Source organism: Panthera uncia, chromosome B1 (genome assembly GCF_023721935.1).
Source record: "Panthera uncia isolate 11264 chromosome B1, Puncia_PCG_1.0, whole genome shotgun sequence".
Classification (NCBI taxonomy): Eukaryota; Metazoa; Chordata; class Mammalia; order Carnivora; family Felidae; genus Panthera; species Panthera uncia.
This window is the reverse complement of record NC_064811.1, coordinates 80,389,635-80,410,090: the sequence shown is the minus strand read 5'-3', so window position 1 is coordinate 80,410,090 and position 20,456 is coordinate 80,389,635. Positions and strand designations below refer to the sequence as shown.

At 42.8% G+C, this 20,456-nt stretch overlaps 1 protein-coding gene across 2 annotated transcripts in view; it reads left to right on the top strand.

The window, feature by feature from the left end:
* The window catches only part of TSPAN5 (tetraspanin 5), a 161,602-nt gene extending 141,850 nt beyond the window's left edge, over positions 1 to 19,752 (top strand). For both annotated transcript variants that reach the window (XM_049630906.1, XM_049630907.1), the window contains 6 exons: positions 5,683 to 5,829; positions 9,811 to 9,981; positions 12,927 to 13,052; positions 14,948 to 14,995; positions 15,094 to 15,210; positions 17,571 to 19,752. In XM_049630906.1, the coding sequence (XP_049486863.1) occupies positions 5,683 to 5,829; positions 9,811 to 9,981; positions 12,927 to 13,052; positions 14,948 to 14,995; positions 15,094 to 15,210; positions 17,571 to 17,636 (675 nt within the window). In that variant the 3' untranslated portion in view covers positions 17,637 to 19,752. The remainder of the gene's footprint in view (positions 1 to 5,682; positions 5,830 to 9,810; positions 9,982 to 12,926; positions 13,053 to 14,947; positions 14,996 to 15,093; positions 15,211 to 17,570) is intronic.
* Positions 19,753 to 20,456: the final 704 nt, after the last annotated feature.

Here is a 20,456-nt window from a genome sequence, read left to right as displayed (position 1 = left end):
GGGGAAATTGTAGGTGGACAGGTGGGCATGAGTACAGTGCAGGACAAATGCTCCCTGCCACACTCTAGAGCAGCCTGAGTGACTGCAATATCTGAGTCTCCCCTTTACCTTAGATAGAGGATGCATATTGATACATGTTTTTGTTGGCTCTCTAAATTTCTGTATGGTATTGCCTTAGACATGTTCCATGAACTTGTTTTATTTCTTTTTAGGCACATATTGGTCTTCTTGCTAAGTTCTGAGAGATACTATCCAGTCCCTAGTAGATAATGGAAATCTATTTTCACTGGAGGATCCTCTCTTGGAGGCTCTGAATTGATATGCCAAGAGCTAAGCTAGTTGTCCAAAAGCCAATTTGTGGAATCGCTAATTTGCTGAATATATTTGTTTCTTTCAACTTTTTTAATTGCCTGGTATTCATCTTGTCTTTAGAGCAGCACTTTACGTTATGGTCAATTTGTTTCTGCCTCTGCTGCTGCACCGGCTATAGGTCTGGAGGAGCTGAGGGCATCAGACTATAGATACAGAAATACATAGTATGAATATGAAGAACTCTTAAAAACCAGTGTTTATTAATATAATCTTAATGATAAATTAAGAATATATGTGTAGGATATCTCCCTATATTCTTGAGTCTGTAGTACTTGAATATATTCTTGTGATCTATAGTCTTGGTCTCTGGCTTTCTTATTCTGACTCTTTATGTTTCTCTACTGCTACTGTTCAGAATTCCATTTTCATGTCAACCAAAACAAATGGGTAAAGGAATAAGTACATGTGGCTAATTGCTCTACTTCTCCTCCATTTTTCTTCATTTCATGATTCAGCTTCGTTGGAGGGTATTTTCTGACTTGATGCATGAAGCCCAGTGCCCTTAACAGCTTTTGCTCCCAGGGCTCTGCCTGCAGGATTCTTGTAGAAGTAAAAGAACTTACTAGTAAGTGGGATGCAAATACCAGGCTGTGTGTATGTACTTCTCACATAAGCAGCAGTGCTGGGGATGGAAGAGAGGAGCCAAATGACATTTTGTATTTATTTTTTTCAATAAGTTTGAGTTCTTTTTTTTTTATCTTTATTTTTGAGACAGAGCACAAGTGGGGAAGGGGCAGAGAGAGAGGGGGACAGAAGATCTGAAGTGGGCTCGGTACTGACAGCAGCGAGCCCGATGTGGGGCTTGAATTCACGAGCTGTAAGATCATGACCTGAGCCGATGGCACTCAGTCGACTGAGCCACCCAGGTGCGCAAATAAGTTTGAATTCTAAAAAGTTGATATTTAAGCTCAAGGGTTGAGCGTTCAGATTTACATGGAGAATTGGAATTTAAATTATGTAAGTATTGACCGAGACAAAGCACCTAAAAATTCCATGCAGAACTCATTTCATTAATGATGCTGAGTTGATAGCGAGTCAACATGAAGGAAGACTGTTTACACTGGCTTAATTGCTGTGTTGACTGTAAATATCAGCCAGCTGAGTAAAGGAACCATATTAAGTCCAAGCTTACCTCTGCTCTTTTCCGCTCCCCATCCCACCCCCCAATACCTTTTTTCCCCCTGCTAAAGTGTGAACTTCCGGTTTTGGAGGGGTGTGTGTGTGTGTGTGTGTGTGTGTGTGTGTGTGAGTGATGCACCTGTATATATGCACACATGTGGCATTAAAAGCACAATTTATTCAGCTGTTGTCAGGTTGTGCAGGTCCTCAAATGCAAACACAGACTCAAATAGAACCAGCTTGTGCAGTCAAGGGTGGGGTATTCTAAGTATTTGGAGTGACTGGTAGAACTCATTGGCAGGCCAGGGATTATAATACTGACAGGATTTTCCCTCCCTACCCTTATTCTTTGTTTCTGCCTAAGCCTGGCTTTCTATTTTCTCACTGCAGATTGACTTTCTCCACGTGGTGGAAAACACAGTATATGTGGCTCCAGAATTTGGTATTTTACAACTTCAGCCACAGGAGGGAGACGCTTGTTGTAAATCCTAGTGTCAGAGGAAGGCAATTCAGACTTCTCAACTGTCCTGGGGCAGTGGGGTCATGTGAGAATTGGCAGCTCTGAGGGGCACATGGAATGCATTTGGGGGAGAAGAAATCCTTACAAGAAGGGGAAGTGTTGTTCCCCAAAGAAGAGAGTGGTGCCCACAGGTTCCCAGAAGACTAGGTATCTGCTGGTGTTGTTCTTGCACATTCCTCAGGATTTACCACCAATCAGAATATCTATTTTAAATCACTTGGCAGACTTAACTGTAATCTTAGACCTTGTATTACCCCCCCCCGCCCCCCCCCCCCCCCCCCCCCCCCCGCTTCTTGTCAACAACAAGCTTTGATTATAATTATTCTTCAGCAGGCATGGTGCTAACACTTCTTACTCATTTGTCAGATGGAACTTAACAAAATTAAGAAGTCCAATGAGAGACCCCATCTTTAAGACAGCAGAAGGCTGAACTATCAACTCCCCATCATTTTTGTAATCCAGAATCTTGTTGCCAGGATTACGTTCAGCTCTTCTTTAATCTGTGTAGTCAGAAGCAGTAAGACTGCTTTTCAGTGAATATTTGGAAACAGCACAGGTGAAGTACAGTCTTTTTTTCATCTCTGTCTAGGTAAGTAGCCCTAATCCTGAGGAAAAGGAGGCTGGGCACTGGGCATTGACTTCCACACTTTGTGTTTTAAGATTGGAGTTAGTTTTCAACAGATAACGACCTGGGTGTATTCTGAATCCATTAAAAACAAAGTTCTTGGTAGTCTTTTTCATGCTTTGCAGAATATTGTCTCCCACAAGCACTCAGTATCTGTCTCCAGCCCTGGCTTTTGCCGGAATTTAGGATTAAATGAGTAGAATCTGCAGGCCTGCTAGGCCCCCAAATGATTGTTGTTTCCATGGAAACAGTTGAAGGCCTCTCAATTAAAATTGCCCCCGTAGGCTGGACAGAGTAAGAGTATGAAAATAAGTTTGTCTGGGAAACCAAATACTCCTCCTCCAAATGAAACCCAGAGAAGACAAATGATCCAGGAATCTACTGATAGTTGACATCATTTTTTTTTTTTTCTTTTTGGGGTGTAGCTTTGTGTTTGAGACGCAGGTATGTGTGTTGGCTGGCTGGTGGCTTGGCCAGAGCTGCCCAGATAAATGCCCCTGTTGTCCTTAACCTCTTTGTGTAGAGCCACAGATCACAGAAGAGTGTTAGGGAACAATTGGATCTTTGCTCAAACTTGAGTGTGAGTCACAAAAAGCCCATTAAAAATAGGTGAAATCATAGAATGGTATTAAAGTTGGGAGGAACCTAAAGGTCCTTGTGCCCCGTTTCCCATCCAATTTGGGAATCCATCCTAACACAACTGAACAGCAAGGTTCATAGTTTGGCTTCCCCATGAATGGGAAGCCTTCTCTGATCCATTGCTGGAGGGTATTAGAAAGCCCTCTTTTACAATCGTACTGACATCTCTTCCTGTCACTTCCACCTCTGCTGCCTCTTTTCGGTACCAAGTAAATTGAATCTACTTATCTCATAATTAACTCTTTAAATTTTAAGAGAATGTTATCTATATACCCTCCAAAGTCCTTTTTTTCCCTGTCTTATTAGCAGGTCTAAAACATTAAGACTTTAAGTATGGACACCTGTGTTCAGAGACATTCTAGGGGGAGAGATTGATTTCCTTCTAACACTGGCCCCTCACCACTGGTGCTTGGATTTTGTGTGTCTTTTCTGGCAATTTTTTTCTCAGCATCATTTGTGCAGGTAGAGAGTTGATAACTATTTCTGTGTTTTCCTCTTCTCCCCTGCCTCCCCAGAGTAGTCACAGTTCGAAGCTTGGAAATATGAGAAACACAAGACTGGATCAAACCATTGGTCTAAGCAGTCTCATGAAGGGTGTGGTTGTGTTTGTGAGGTCACCTCAGAAGTTAGTGAATACACCCTACATTCCTAACTGCTTTCATAATCTCTCAACCCTTTATCTGTGACTTATTTAAACCTTTGGCCTTTCCTGTAAAGTTTAAATTGTACATTTTAAGAGTCCTGTATTTCTCATATCTGTCCTATTATTAATATCCTATTGTTCTTAAGTTAATGCCCCGTCTAAAAACACCAACAATAACAACAAACAAATTGTTTTTGTCCAAATGATCCTACAACCTTAAAATGGATGGAAACTTCAAACTCCTAAACTTTGGTGTTAATTCATGCTGACTGGGAAGTGCTGGGAAGCAAATACATGGCTTCCACTTGGTAGGCAAACACTGAGGTAGGCATTCTGTTTTGGTTCCAAAATATCAGTAGCTGTGTGACTTTCAGCAAGCTACCGAGCCTCTCTGGGTTTCATTTTCCTCAAGTATAGAATCAGATACATACTTTATGTTCTTTCAGGTTGTTGGCAGTGCTATGAAAACAAATTGTTATAAGACTTCACAGCAAGCTATACTATGATATTCTGGGATATTTTGAGAGTTCAAAACAAATTTAATAAAATAAAATATTGATGATATTGGGTATTTAAGACTCCTATACATCCGCAGTTTCAAAAAAACAGGTGTCTGCCTCTATAGGAATGAATAGTAAATATGTACCTTGCATTTTAGGGGGAAAAAATCTCATAATTTCTAACAGAGGGTCTGGGTGGTATGTGATGTGGTATCACAGCTGAGGGAGAAATGATTTCTGTAAAAAGTTGCATGTCCATGAAGAAATGAAATCACTCTGGGTTCCTTTGGAAGGAAAACAAAAGGGTGGAAAGTCTGGGAGTAACTTTTGACGTATGAATCCTTTAAATCTCAATTATTGATTTTTTAAATTTCTTGAGGGAGAGAATACATGTGGGGGGCAGGGAGAGGGGCAGAGGGAAAGAGGGAGAGAATCCCAAGCAGGCTCCATGCTCAGCTCAGAGCCCGATGTGGGGGCTTGATACCATGACCCTGGGATCATGACATGAGCCAATATCAAGGCTGTTCTGTACACATAGGTCTGTGATGGGAACTCTCAACTGACTGAGCCACCCAGAGGCCCCTATATCTCAGTTCTTAAAAAAAAAAAAAAAAAAAAAAAGGTATTAAGTTAAATACCCCTAATGAGTCAGTGTGAGATAGCCATCAGCACAGATCACCTAAGTGGGCTTTGGGGGATCGGAGCCGGGTAGGGTCTACTGTGAAGCTCAAGGGTGGATCCTGAGGCATGGTCCTTCCCTGGAAGACTTGCAGGGGCTTGTTGCTGGGGCTGGCCTGCTGTGGTAGCCTTCAGCATCCAGCTCCACACCCTGGTTCCTGAGAAATGCCACAGGCTTGAAGCAGGCCCTTGTCTGCCTTGGGGCTTCAAAAATGACTCCTCTTCCTGGGGGTTGGGAAGTGTGTTTCTCTTACCCACATGTTTTTACTTATGACTGCTTATATTTGGACATAGAAAAAAAGGTAACATCCACATCTTCTCCATACAAGGTCTGATGACAGTTTCCTGGGGTCATTTCTTTGCTTTATGTAATTTTACCAAAATTGCAAACTTATCTAGACCTTAGAAAAAAGTAGTCTTTTGTTTGTTTTTTGCAGTGTTTCTTGAGTATTAATCATGCATAATAATCAGATGACCTCTGAAGTTTTTCATTGAAAGGGGGAATAAACCATTGTATTAATCTTTCCATGTTGAAACACTGACCGGGCATCCTGGTGCCTTGTTGTGTGTGCTTTTCCGTCCCCAGGGAGTTCTGTCCAACATCTCTTCCATCACTGATCTTGGTGGCTTTGACCCGGTTTGGCTCTTCCTTGTGGTGGGAGGAGTGATGTTCATTTTGGGATTCGCAGGGTGCATTGGAGCGCTACGGGAAAACACCTTCCTTCTCAAGTTCGTGAGTATCCCACTCGGCTCTCAGGCTGAGGGCTAAGCTCCCGTCTCTCCACAGGAGGATACCCCATCTGTAGGCAAAGTGGCTCTACCAAAGGCAAAGCAAAAATATGGCCCGGCTAATGCTCTCCTTTTGGGAGAGCTCTCTAGATCACCAGCTACGTGCTCCCCCGTTTTTCTTAACGATATAAGTACCAGCCCCAGCCCGTGCCCTCCGTGGAGGTTTTGTACGTGTATATCAGGATTTGCATTTCCAGTCCCTAAAATGCCTTTAGATTAAGGTAGGTATACATATAGTTTTCTTCTCTTAAGTGATTTTTACCTCCTCTTTTAAGTACCTAGTTGGTAGTGAACTCTTCACATAGTTGAGAAAAACCAGACATAAGCACATTGGCTGTGGCCTGTCCTGATTAAATCTGTTAAGCAGTAGGTTTCGGCGAATATGGAAAAACAGTAAGAGGGACGTCCTCCTCCTTCTGTGCCAGTACAGACTTCTCCTTTTGTATGATCAGCATAATTTTCAGGTCCCTTGCAGGGTGTGTGCACTGTTAGCATGAAAATTTTTAGAGGAGGAGTTTTACCAGGGGCAGATAAGTAATAAAGTAGAGCGTGAGAAATGAAAGCCTTTCCTTTGGAGATTCCTTCCAAAGGAGAAAAAAATGGCATATGCTTACGTGTATGTATCTGAAACAGGTTTGTTAGGTGTAGTCAAAGGTCAGCCAAAGGTGCCTGTCAGTCTGGAGCTTGGCATGCGGGTGGGCACCTGTGTGGATGCCCTCTGAATAACAGCGGAAGGGTGAAAACAATCCACCTTCCTGTGGTGAGGGAAGATGGTGGGATTTCTGGACAACAGTATTCGTGTAATAACCCCTGTTGCTAGAATCATACTTCTCATCATTCAGGGACATTTTCACTTAAAACAAGAGCCTACACTTGAACTAGTGCCAGCGGCCATGCAATATGTGATTCTCTTTCCGGGCCACATCATCCTCTGGCATTTTTCTTGAATATCCCTGAAGAGAGCAGACTCACTGTACCCTACCCAGGGTAGCCCATTTCAAATTTGGGCAGCTCTGGAGCGGATGAGGTTTTGGAGAATCGGACCTGCACGTTCTTATGTTTATCCTGAAAGTTTATATGACTCTACTAACAGGGAAAACTAAGGGATATTTGGTCTTCTCTACACTTAAGTGACCAGTTGGTTCTCTGTTCTGTATACATAGGTCTGTGTTGGGAACAACTGGTTTCCTAACACTCCGTTTGCCTTATCTCCCAGTTCCCCCTTTTAAACACATGCACACACAGAGTTACTTCATTCCTTACCTAATCAAAGACCTGTGGAGCCCCCAGGAGAGCTCTGTCCATGATCCTAACCTGCCAGTCTTCCTGGCATGAGAGCCTTCTAAATGCGTGGGCTCACTTCACTCAGTTTTTCTGTAGTCTCATAAGGCCACAGATAATACTGAGCATTTGCCACTATTTTATCAGTTTTAGCCTCTGTGGCCTCAATATGGGATCCCCTTTAATATGATCTACTTGAATACAGTTTAGTTTGTAAGAGGAATCCCTTTAATGTAGTTTATTGTATTTGTACTTGAAGATACCAGAGTTAACTGAACAGGCAGAAATAGATACATTTCTCTAAATCAGCACCTTAATTTCTAAAGTCCCATTTTGGAAGTGAAGAAAATTGAATTGTTTCTTGGCTTTTAAAAGTGTCGGATAATATTTAAAATGGTCTCTATTTAGTACAAACAATAAAACCTGGCCCAGAATATTCTTTGAGCAGGAGCTGTGAAGTAAGTAGAAGCAAATGTCAACATGGCTTGAAAACAGCCTCGAAGATTGGATTCTGTAAGGCTAGGAGATTGGCTGAGGGAAAATCTGAGAGCTAAGATAATGTGAAATAGAAATGGAGCTTCCTGGTCAGCTAAGGCCCTAGTTTGAAGCCTGTGAGTCAGTCTCTGCACCTTTGAAAGTGGGGGAAATTAGGTTACAGGGCCAGGGCATATAGGTTTCTGCCAAATACTCTATAAGAATTTAATTTGGACTTAATTTTTGACATATATGTATCATATAACATTAAAGGAAAATTTCCCAGGGTAACTGGAAAATGAACTTGCCTAACCTTTATGGTGATGAGAACAAAAAGCTAGTTAAAATCTCTTCATGACTTGCGTCTTGGTATTTTGTGTACTATTGTATTGTACTTGGTATTTTGTGTACATTTGTATACAAATGATTTTCTCATTTGTATAGTGTGATAACTAGTATATTTCTGTACCTAATAAAGGGACGGGAGTTGTTTTATACTATGGGGTAGGCATTGAGTAAAAGTGATAGTTTTTTCCTGCCCTTTTTTCTAGATTGAGGAAAGCTTACTTTGAAATTACTGGTACCACTGATGATAATTAACAGTTGAGATCCTATTTCTACTGAATGCATCAAGGACAGATAACCAGGAGATCTATGGAAGCTGAACCTGAGCCCTGGAGGGTCTAGAATTAAGGCCTAAACTTTGGGGTCCTAGACTTTGCCAGGGACTTCTTCCTTTCTTCCACCCCTCCCCTCATGCCCACCCTCCCAAGATGGCCCTTGGTACCCTGGAAAAACACTGTCAGATATGCAGACATTTGATGTGAGAAGGCCCCACCCCACTGCCCTCTCCCACCCTCACCGCACATAAGACTGTGAGGTCTTTGGAGGCAGGATTATGCCTTACTCATCCTTGCTTCTGCAAAGCCCTCCATATCCAGGGCCCAATCTATTATGGGTCCTTTGATGTTTGCTGGAGGAATTAACATATTGTTGTCTTTGCTTTGTTTTAATAAGTGTGTAGTCTGCTTCGCGCCACTCCTCCAGCACCTTTTTCTCTCGGTTGGCTGCTTGATGTCTGCTTGCTGAGGCAGAGAGCTTTAGCCCCCTCTGCCTCTCAACCACTCTCCGTCCTGTAGCTTTCAGGAGCTCTGCTGAGCAGCTGTGGCCCTCTTTCTGTCCTTGTTACCAGAAGTTCACCTCGTCCTTCACAACCTCATTTCTCATAATCTGTTTCAGCACAATGAATTAGAAAAGAGTAAGAGGGTGGGGGCGATAGGAAGTGGAAAGAACCGTGGGTGTGAATGATACGTTGGTATGACTGCCATCTGAGTCTTCTAGATGGAAAGGCAATTTCTCCAGATTTATGGGCAATCACATTACCTGTGGCCTCCAGCCTTTCTGTTTAAATTCTTGTTGTCTGCATTAGCCAGAAGTCTTCCTTTGGCTGCAGGTTGATGTTATTTAAAATCTTCTGAGACTGGTATTTACAAAGAAGGGTGAACACAGCCAGTGTTCCTAAGAAAGCTTTCAACCCAGTTTTCATGATGGTAAATGATTTTCACATCCTAGTCACCACCTCCGCCACCCCCCCCCCCCCCCCCCGCCCACACACACAAACTTCCTCTTTGACCTCTTCATCCAAGATGAACACATCTGCTATCTTCCACCATAAAGCAGGTGCAAAGGAGAATTAAAGCAGTATCTGAATCCAGAAAAGGAACGTGTTGCATACAGAATCAAGGCCATAGTAACAAATGGCAGTCGATCTTACAATACTGAGATAATTTCTCTTTCAGCATTACGAAAGCTTACTAGAGGTAGGGGCAGGTCATGGTTCAAGAGTCTGGCAGTACATCAATCAGAAGAAACTCATTAGGTCTTAATGTGGGTCTAATGAGAAATTCCTTTTATCCATGTTTGCTTATAGGCTTTGTTGTTTAATTACCAAATGGACCACAAGAGTCCCTAAAATGTGATTATGAATGATTTTTAAAAATCCTTTCTTGGAATATGATATTCTATTAATGAATCTTAAACTGAAGATTATCTGCTTTGGACATGTGTAACAACCACCCAGTGTAATTACAAACCTTTTTAGAAGGAACCTTCTAATTATATATGATCAAAATAGCCCTTTTAACTGTTCTCTGTGTGTCTTTTGTCTTAGTTTTCTGTGTTCCTGGGAATTATTTTCTTCCTGGAGCTCACTGCTGGGGTTCTGGCATTTGTTTTCAAAGACTGGATCAAAGACCAGCTGTATTTCTTTATAAACAACAACATCAGAGCGTACAGAGATGACATTGATTTACAGAACCTCATAGACTTCACCCAGGAATATGTAAGTTTAAATTTATTTTTAAGTTGAAAGCCTTCTCGAGGAATGAGAACATTCCTCCTGGCTTCTGCATGTGCCAGCTGGAACCTACCTCTGATTCTTCCACATGGTTTTGTTTGTTTGCTGGTGTATTTATTATTTTCTGACCTGCTTTATGACTTACATGATTTGCACCCTGAATGGAAATGCCCTATTTTCACTTACCTCAATTTCTACGAAGTCCAAGGGACCAAGAAAACTTCTTGAGCAACAAGATTATAACTACAGTTGCTGTTTCCTATTGACATCTGAAGAATATTCTTTCGCTAGAGGTGTAGCGTTTTATTTGGTGTTTAACATGAATTCTTTCTTGCTCCTTGTCGCCTTTAAAAAATTTTTTTTTTTTTGCTTATTTTGAGAGAGACGGAGATAGTGTGAGTGGGGAGGGGTAGAAAGATTGAGAGAGAGAGAGAGAGAGAGAGAGAGAGAGAGAGAGAGAGAGAGAATCCCAAGCAGGCTTCACACTGTCATCACAGAGCCCAGTGTGGAGCTTGAACTCACGAAACCATGATGAGATCATAACCTGAGCCAAAATCAAGAGTCGGACGCTCAACCCACTGAGCCACCCAGGCGCCCCTTGTTCCCTTTTGATCGTCTTCCACACTTCACAGCTCACAATAATACATTTAGCAATAGAAAGTCTGTCCACAAAGTTCCTAACATGCCCATCCAAATATCCTAGCACATGCAGTTCCATGCAACTGAAAGTTGAGAAACTTCTAAGCCCTGGTGGCTTCTAACAAGTAAAGAATCTCTCACAGGGCCACCCCCCACCCCAGGTTTCTGAACATTACCAGGTGATGTCCTCTGTAATGCAAATGAAGTAGCAGGCACCCCGTTTGACTCAAAATGCAAAATGGTATAAACAAGGTTCAGAAGAACTACAGATCTAGTGCCAAAATCTGATTAGCAAAGTGACCGTGGGCTAACAGAACCTTGACCTATTTCCCCAAGAGTAAAACGGAAATAATAATAGCTACTGTTTAACTCCTGCAGATATTAGGGCACTCTAATGAGATGTGCATGGTTTTATATTAGGCTTAAGGTGTAACTGTCCTAAGGTGTTAAGGTCTTTATTTGCATGCACTGAGAAGCTGGATAAGGTGAGCAGAACTGGACAGTGCTGTCTGTGCCATAAATGCAGGACGGGAGGGCCAACAGAAGCCCAGTGGATCAACGGTGGTCTCTTGGTTGGACAGCTTTCCAGAATGAGCTGGGGTCCCTTCTGATAAAGGGAGGAGACGGCTGCACCAGCACTTGCTATCTGGGAGACCACCCTCCTTCCTTAGGTACTCAGAAGTCAGCTGAGTTGTGTTGGTTTTGTTCAGTAGCATCAATGACCATCCTCGAGTAAGCTGCACCTCAGGTGTGAAATTAAGCCCTGTTTCATCTCCTCAGCAGACTTCAGTGTTTTGTTAGGTCATAATGGATGCAAGCTCACACCTTGCCAAATGTCATCACTGACTAGTTTGCGTGACAGATCTGATGAAGCTTTGTAGGAAAACCTTGAGACGCACAACCCAACACCTCAAAGGACCAGACGGGTTGGAAGAACATGCGTGCACACGTTCTCTTGAAATGCTGTCTGCTTTATATGGAAATCCTGTTATTTCATGTGATTTTATTTTTCTGTTATGGAGTTTAATGTGTTGAAGTAGCTATTGGTCCTGAAAGCCTTAAAATGGTCAAGGCTTGATGATTTAACTCTTGAGAGGTAGAGCTAGTCCATTTGAGGGGAGTGACGAAGTTGGCTTCTGGAGCAAGCAGTTCTCGAACCAGGCCCCATTTGAGACTCACTGACTTTAACTGCTCATTTTATATACATTTTAATTAGATGATTGAATTTTTTTAAAGTGCATTTACATATTTTTAAATATTTGTTTTTGAGACAGAGAGCGCCGGTGGGGGAGGTGCAGAGAGAGAGGGAGACAGAGGATCCGAGGTGGGCTTTGTGCTTTCAGCACGGTGGGGCTCGAACTGATGAACCATGAGATCATGACCTGAGCCAAAGTCGGATTCTCAACTGACTGAGCCACCTAGCGGCTGCTGGATCATTAAATTTTTTAAGTTGAAAATGTAAATACATGCTCTTTAAAAACTTCAGAGTAGTAACATATATAATGAAAAGTAAGCCTCTAAAACTTTTGGGGGTAATGAGCATGTTCACTATCTTGATTGTGGTGATGGTTTAAAAATGTATACGTATGTCAAATGTTATAAAATTGTACAGTTTAAGGGGTGCCTGGGTGGCTCAGCTAGTTAAGTGTCCGACTTCAGCTCAGGTCACGATCTCACAGTTTGTGAGTTCGGGCCCCATGTCGGGCTCTGTGCTGACAGCTTGGATTCTGTCTCTCTCTCTCTTTCTCTCTCTCTCCAGAAATAAATAAACATTAAAAAAAGTTGTACACTCTAAATATGTTCAGTTTATTGTATGTCAATTATACCTTAACAAAAAGGATTTTTTAAAAACCCTTAATGCGGTAGAGACCACAATTTTTAGACAGTAAGCCTCTAGCTCTCCCACCCATAACCCCACTTGCCTCCTTCAGGCACAGTCAGGGTTCAGTGTCTTATTTATCCTTCTAGAATGTTCCTCCACGTACCCAAGCCAGGCAGACCTTGTTCTGATTGAGCCTGCTCCTGAGCAACTCCTCCCCTTCCTCCACCTAACACCATGGGTCTCCTAAATCATTTAAATCAGATGCTAACACATCTTACAAATCTTGGGCCTTAATCACTTTGGAAGCTTTTATAGGAGCTGCTTAGGTTTAGTTTGGTTTACAACTAAATTCTGAGACAGAAAAGAAGGTTAGAGCTGGCGGAAGCTGGGTGTCGGTCGTTTGGTCGTGAGTATAGGCGCCTGGTCGCCTCCAAGTCAAGATGTTCTAATTCTCTCCTGTTTGCTCTAGTGGCAGTGCTGTGGGGCTTTTGGAGCTGATGATTGGAACCTAAATATTTACTTCAATTGCACAGATTCCAATGCAAGTCGAGAGCGATGCGGTGTGCCATTCTCCTGCTGTACTAAAGACCCCGCAGTAAGTGAAGGCCAGCAGACTGTTGGCCAGCTCCACACGTCACACCGAGAATGGGCAGGGGTGGGGGGCTTGGGGGGATGAGCAGAGTGACTTTTTTCTCGAAGCCTCTTCTCACGTGCTCATTCCCAATTGTAGCTCCTGTAGGGGGCACAGTGCTCAGATCTTCCCAGTAGGGGTAATAATTGCTGACCTTAATTTAGTAGTACGTGCTGGTTCCTAGTCTCAGTCTTTTTGTGAGTTGGCTCAATAAAATTCAGAATGTTCCTCCTGGCGGATACCGCCATTATCTTCCCTCTTTGGGTGAAATGTAGGCCGGTAGAGTTTAATTAACTTTCCCAAGCTCACATTGCTAGCAAGTGAGGAGCCGAGCTTCAGACCCAGGAAGCCTGCCTGTGGTGTCTCTAATTCCTTCTCTGTGAGAAGGATGCTCTTAGGTGAGAGCTCCCTGCATTGGTTTGGGGTTAGTGATCCTTTGCATCCTGACTTGGTTCTGGGGGAGATATTAGGGATAGGAGAGGAGTTTGAGGTAGGATAGGGCTCATCTACTAGGTAGGAAGACCGCAGCTGCCTGGACTTTCAGTTGCAATGATGATAATAACTGTAGTTGGTATTTGAGAAAAAGATAAAATATTACACCTGTGCATAACCCCTTCTACCATGACTTTGGTTGTATTTTGGGTCAAATCATGTGACTGGGATATGGGATGTCTTGAGATGCAAGTGTCTTGTTGTAAGTTAAAAGCCAGGAGTGAATGTTAGAACAAGCGGGAGAATTTGCTTCTGCACATGTCCATCCCCCACTCTTCGGCCTTCTGGGACATCAGTCCAGGCAGCCTCCTCCAGGCCGCCCTTCTCGAAATCAAGTGGAGCCCAGTGAGGGACACTGAACTCGTCAGCAATTTCCCCATGGAGGGTGTAAGGTGTGGGGCTCTTTAAAAGAGGCCGTGGTCTTCGGGTGGAAAAGTAGTTCTCTGAGGGCTTCTGAGGGGTCTCCGGGCTATTACTCTTGGTCTGAAAGAGACTGAGAATCAGAAAGGACTGTGCTTCCCTGCTCTGAGACCCTGCCAGGAAGTCCACCTTTCCTACTGGCTAGTTTCATGCTCTCTCCTCTAAGGAGGGCTCACAGGCAGGAGAGCACCCAGTACAGAGCCCTGGGTGCCCACGCAGGTACTGGCCGGCAGGTGCAAATTATTCTGTCTCCAGCGCCTGCCCTGTGTTAACATTCCATCAGAAGTATGAAGCGTCTCTGAAGGCATTATGGTCCCCTTTTGACTACAGATACTCTGGGTAGAGAGTTTTCATTCCATAAATGCCAAGCTAATAAAATCCACCCCGTACCCTGCAGAGGGGAAAAAATAAACCTAAAACCGCAGAACCCACGTTTCTTGTCAGACCTGTGAAATGTCAGGGTGTCTGTCCATGTGATGTGTTGTCAGCACATTGTTTTGTTTTTAATTATTAAAGTAATGCATTCTCATTGAAAAATCCTTTAAGTGATACAGAAGTATATAGATTAAAAAGCAGAAGTCCCCCCCCCAAAAGAGCATAAGTAAACATAGTCAGTGTGCCCTTTACCATGGTTTTATCTATGTCTTAGTTTTCTGAACCCCATATGCTTCCTGAAGTTGTCAATAACATGCTTGCTTTTCTTATATTTCCCGAGCCTCAGTTTTCTTCTTTTGGAAAAAAGAAGGCATATTTTAATACTTACTTCTGAGAATTTTTATAACAATTACTTAGGATAATACATAAAAGTGTTTAACATGGTACCTAGGACATCTCCATGCCTAAGCACGCAGTTTATTAACGACACTTAACAGGGATCTTCTGCTAATTCTTAGGTGGGCTTCCTGTCTATTGAGTGAATTTCACTTTTCTGTTTTCTTCCTCCCCAGGAAGATGTCATCAACACTCAGTGTGGCTATGATGCCAGGCAAAAACCAGTAAGTGGAATCTCATCTTGTCACTTAGCACAAAGGGTGTTTCTGAGGAGCTTTTGAACTTGCATGGTGACACTGTGCTCTCCTCTTCCCTTGCGAAGGAAGTTGACCAGCAGATTGTTATCTACACGAAAGGCTGTGTGCCCCAGTTTGAGAAGTGGTTGCAGGACAATTTAACCATCGTGGCTGGTATTTTCATAGGCATTGCATTGCTACAGGTAAGACCAGGCTCCTTTATGGATGTCACAGAGAAATGATGCTCTGGGAGAGCCCTTCCCAGGACAGGAGCTCTGCTTAATCACCTTAACATTACAATTTTTAAGACACATTGGAAGGCTGGGAAACAGACCTAAACTATTGGGTTTATATTTTATTTAAAGCCCATTTTAGATGCTACTATCCTGAAATACTTCAGGAAATCTTTTTTCCTTTCCAAGATGGAGAAATTGATTGGGTTAGCAGTTGTCTGCTGACATTCCAGTGTTTCCATGGGCAAAATAATACTGTATTGTGACAGTTGGGGCAGGTAGGAATGGTCAGAAGTAGATCCCAGTGGCAACATTAAGACTTTTTAGAATTTCACACACATCCAGTGTTCTGTTCTCTCTCTGGACCACCTTGTCAAAATGCTAGTGAGGGAAGGAAGACACCCACTTTTCCTCCTAAGCAGCCCCAAGAGCTGAGGTTTTTATCTTGTAGAGATGTAATACTTTTCTTAGAGGGTCACAAATGGGGCACAGTGGTTGAAAGAGATTAAAGAAGTACTAAATAAATGGAAAGCCGTTCCGTATTCATAGATTGGAAAACTTGATTTTGTGAAGGTGGCAGTACTCAAATTGATCTACAGGTTCAATGCAATCCCTTTCAAAATTACAACTGCCTTCCCACCCCCACCCCGCCCCCAAATGGACAAGCTGACCCTAAAATTCATGTGGAAATGCAAGGGATCGAGAATAGCAAAACAAATTTGAAAAAGAACAGAGTTGGAGAATTCACACTTTCCAATTACACTTACTACAGAGCTGCAGTAATCAAGATGGTACATAAGGTTGGATCCACAGATCAGTGGAAGAGAATTGAAAGTCAGAAATAAGCCCTATGTCAATGGTCAGTTGATTTAAAAAAAAAAAAAAATTTTTTTTAATGTTTATTTTTGAGAGAGAGAGCGTGAGGGGAGAGGAGTGGCAGAGAGAGAGAGGGAGATACAGAATCTGAAACAGGCTCCTGGCTCCGAACTGTCAGCACAGAGCCTGACACAGGGCTCAAACTCACCAACCATGAGATCATTACCTGAGCTGAAGTCAGATGTTTAACCAACTGAGCCACCCAGGTGCCCCTATGGTCAGTTGGTTTTTGACAAGGGAACAGAGATCAGTCAATGGGAAAAGAATAGTCTTCTCAACAAATGGTGCTGGACCAACTGGATACCTATAGGTAAAAAGAATGAATTTGGGCTCCTACCTCACACCATATATAAAAATTAACTCAAAATAGCTCAAAGACCTAAACTTAAGAGCTAAAGCTATAAAACTCTTAGCTAAAGCTAAAGACAGCGTAGGTGTAAATCTTTGTGACCTTGGATTAGGCAGTGTTTTCTTATATATGACACCAGAAGCACAAGCAACCACAGAGAGTACATAAGTTGGATTTCATCAAAATTTTAAAACTTGAGTGCTAAAAATGATAAGAAAGAAAAGACAACCCACAAAATGAGAGAAAATACTTGCAAATCATTGTGTCGGATAGGGGTCCAAAGTCTAGAATATATAAAGAACAACTCAACAATAAAAAGACCAGCCCAATCTAAAGATGGGCAAAGAATTTGAATAGATATTTCTCCAAAGAAAGTAACAAATAGCCAATAAGCACATGAAAAGATGCTCATCATTAGATATTTGAGAAGTTTAAATCAAAACCACAATGACCTAGCACTTCACACATGCTAGGATGGATATAATTAAAAAGGAAGACAATGATGAGTCTTGGCAGGGATGTGGAGAAATGGGAACCGTAATACATTGTTAAAGGGAATGAAAACAATAGAGTCACTGTAGAAAACAATTCGGCACTTGCTCGGAAAGTTAAACGGAGTTGCCATTGTGACCCAGCAACTCCACTCCGAAAAGAACTGGAAATCTGCTCACTAGAAAGTTGTACAGGGACATCCATAGCAGCACTATTCATAATAACAAAAAAGTGGAACCAGTGTAAATGTCCATCAGCTGCTGATGGATAAACAACATGTGGTTTATCCATAGAATGGAATATTAGTCAAGTCATCAAAAGGATTGATCTTGAGTGGTTGCGAGGGATGGGAGAAGAGGAATGCCTGTGAATAGGTACAGAGTTTCTTTTCAAGGTGATGGAATGTTCTAGAATTAGACAGTGGTGATAGTCGTACACCCTTGTGAATATACTAAAAACCACTGATGTGTATACTTTAAAATTAGGGCATGTTTTATAGTGTATGAATTATGTATCAATTTTAAAAATGAAAGAAAAGAGATTCATTGACCTAGGAAAAGCCTAATGACGTTTTGAGTTTCACTGTTTGACTCTCTTTTCCTTCCTTTCCCAGATTTTTGGGATCTGCCTGGCCCAGAATTTGGTTAGTGATATTGAAGCTGTCAGGGCTAGCTGGTAGGGCCCGGCAATGCTGCTGCAAAACACTGGACAGACCCAGCCTTCCTGCCCCTCCAGCGTGCCCAACCCAATCCATGCTGCACGGACCCTGATCACAGAGGCATCTTGCAATCTCACCTGATGGAGCTGCCAAGAACTTGGTTTGGGGGAGGGGGGTGGTGCAACTGGGAAATGCTGCTCACTGACAGAATTAAACAGATAACCAGTATGAAAGTCGTTGAGCCGTGAATCTCTACTGTAGCCATGAATTTATGGATGGATACTTACCAAAAAAAGAAAAAAAGGGAGGGTGAGGGACCCAGATGTACCTGAATTTGTGGAACACACAGTCTCGTTCTCCACTTCGATAACTGGAGGGCTGGAAGAAGCAGTTTTGTTCTTTGTCACACCTTGAAGGGACTGCTTTCTGTTCCATGGCCTAAAGAAGTACATCTTTCCTAAAACTCAGCCCCTTACCTGGGGGCGCTGTGGTGTTTTGGGGCACCCCTTCGCTGTACATTTCAAGGAACTGTTAACAACTGTGATCCCAAGAAGAAAACAGCTTGTCTTCGGGGTTCAGAGTTTGTGACCGCATTCAGCAAGTAATGCGGGTGGGCATGCGTGGTCTCTCCTGGAGTGTCCCTTAGAAGGGACGTTGTGTATCCCACGTGCATGGAGTAAGGGCAGCAGGACACTTTGTGATGCTGAATTTTAGCAGGACAGATCGTTGTTCTAAGTAGGCCTGAGCTTTATTTATCAATGACATTCAAGGAGAAATTGAAGTTAATGAAGAGGTTATTGGTTAACATCCCTCACCCCGCCCACCCTATTAGTTGTTGGATTCTTTGGAAACTCTGGAATATTCTGGGTTTTGTTTGGCTTTTTTTGCGTTTTTGTTTTTGTCTCCCAAAAGTGAGAGCTGGGATGCAGTTTCTCTTAAAGTGTTTTCTTACTCAGCTCAATGTTAATTTTTTGGTATAATCTCCCTGCATGATCTGTGAACCTGAATCCACCCGCTCCTTTTCCTGCCATGTCTCCCACGAACATTTATAAATGTTATTTGGTCGGCATTTCACTTCATAGGTTCCCGGCCTTGAGAGGTGTGGTGTGTCCTCCCTGGCTACGAAGTGACTGGTAAATGCTTCCACAGACTCGATAGTCCCTTTACCCCATCAGTCTCCGGGGCCTCATCCGCAGCCCCCAGTTTTCTCTTTGAATGGAATTGAACCTAATGCTGAGACAGTGTTGACTCACAATCAAGAACTTTATAATTTCTTTTCCCCCTTCTGGTTTTATTTTGCTTTTATTTAACAACAACAACAACAAAAAAGCATGGCCAGAGCTCCCTCCTAGTGCAGACTAGCCATCAGGATGGTAACAAAGCACAAATACTTAGGAGGGAGGGGCATCGATGGGGCAAGTGTTCTGTGACCCAAGGTCGGACACCACTTCCAGGTGCTGCCGCTCATCCTTACCCCCACGAAGGTGGGGAGGGATGAGTCCCGCCCCCACATTTTAATCCAGCTGGTATCCACCAGGATGCCACTCTCCTGGGGAGCAGACATCAGCCTGTGGAACGGCGGGAAAACCACAGGTACATTTTATGGTGATGCCACACTTGCCAGCACAAAACTGGGCAGCTAGCATGCTTTGTGGAAATTTAGCAAGCTTTTCTGTTTTAGCCCCATGTTGCATCGCTGTGGCTGATGAACGTGTCAATCTGCTCAGAGAAAAGACAGAAATTCTTTGAAAACTGTCTCCAGAGTGTGGGTGTGTGTGTGGCTGCATGTGTGTTTTTGTGTCTCTGTGTAGTTAGAGATGTTCATTCCATCTTCTGGCTGTAAGATGATTTTATGTCATCTCTGCCCCCACGCAGTTGTCATTCTGTAATGTCATTCCAACACAGAGAAGACTCGAGCCCCGCAATTGGCACTCTTGTCTTTATTACCTCATTCTCCGGTGAACTCCCTCTGACCAGTTGATTCAGAATCAGGCAGGATCCCCTCCCTTTGGCACATCCAGTGAAAGGCCAAACGGCAAGTCCAAGTGCGTTCTAAATTTTAATTAGTCACCCTTTATTTTTTACACTTGAGAGTGGTTGTAATTAAGGCTGTCATTAATAAACTGGTTCTACCTTACATGGAGTTCTGTCTTTCTTCATTACTTGTCTTGGAATTGCAGAATTCTCAAATCCAGTGGCTCTCAGACTTTAATGGGCATCAGAATCAACCAGAGGGCTTGCCGAAACAGATTACTGGGTTTGCCCCATCCCCAGAATTTCTGATTTAGGAGGTGCGTTTCTGACAAGTTCCCTGGTGATGCTGTGCGTCTTGGATGCACAGTTTGAGAAGTACTGCTCTGATCAGCTCTCTAAGGGGGAAAGGAACATTTCGGGGTTGGGGAGGGAAAAGTCCCTTTGTGCTACTGGGTGCAGATAGAGAGGTGGGTATGTAGGAACTGTCTGTCCTTGAGGTCATTGTCTGCTGGTCACAGTCACCTGGGGACCACGTAGGATGCAGATCATCAGGCCTTGCCCCTGGCAGTTTGGGAGGGCATGAGCCAGAGCCTATGCTTTTAAGAAGCTCCTGTTAAAAATTTAATGCACAGTGAAATTCAGGACTCATTATCTTGGTAATATTCACAACTTTTTTCTAAGAAAATAATTGCTAGTAGTCCCTGAGAATAAGAATCTTAAAAACCCATTTGAAAAATGCTATTGTAAATGTCCTTTCATTGTGAATTACCACTGTCGAAAGACTTGTCTTTAAAACTATTAGACTTTTTTCAAAGATCAAACAAAATGTGAAGTTTCATAGAGACCCAAGTAGGTCCCAAGACTTGT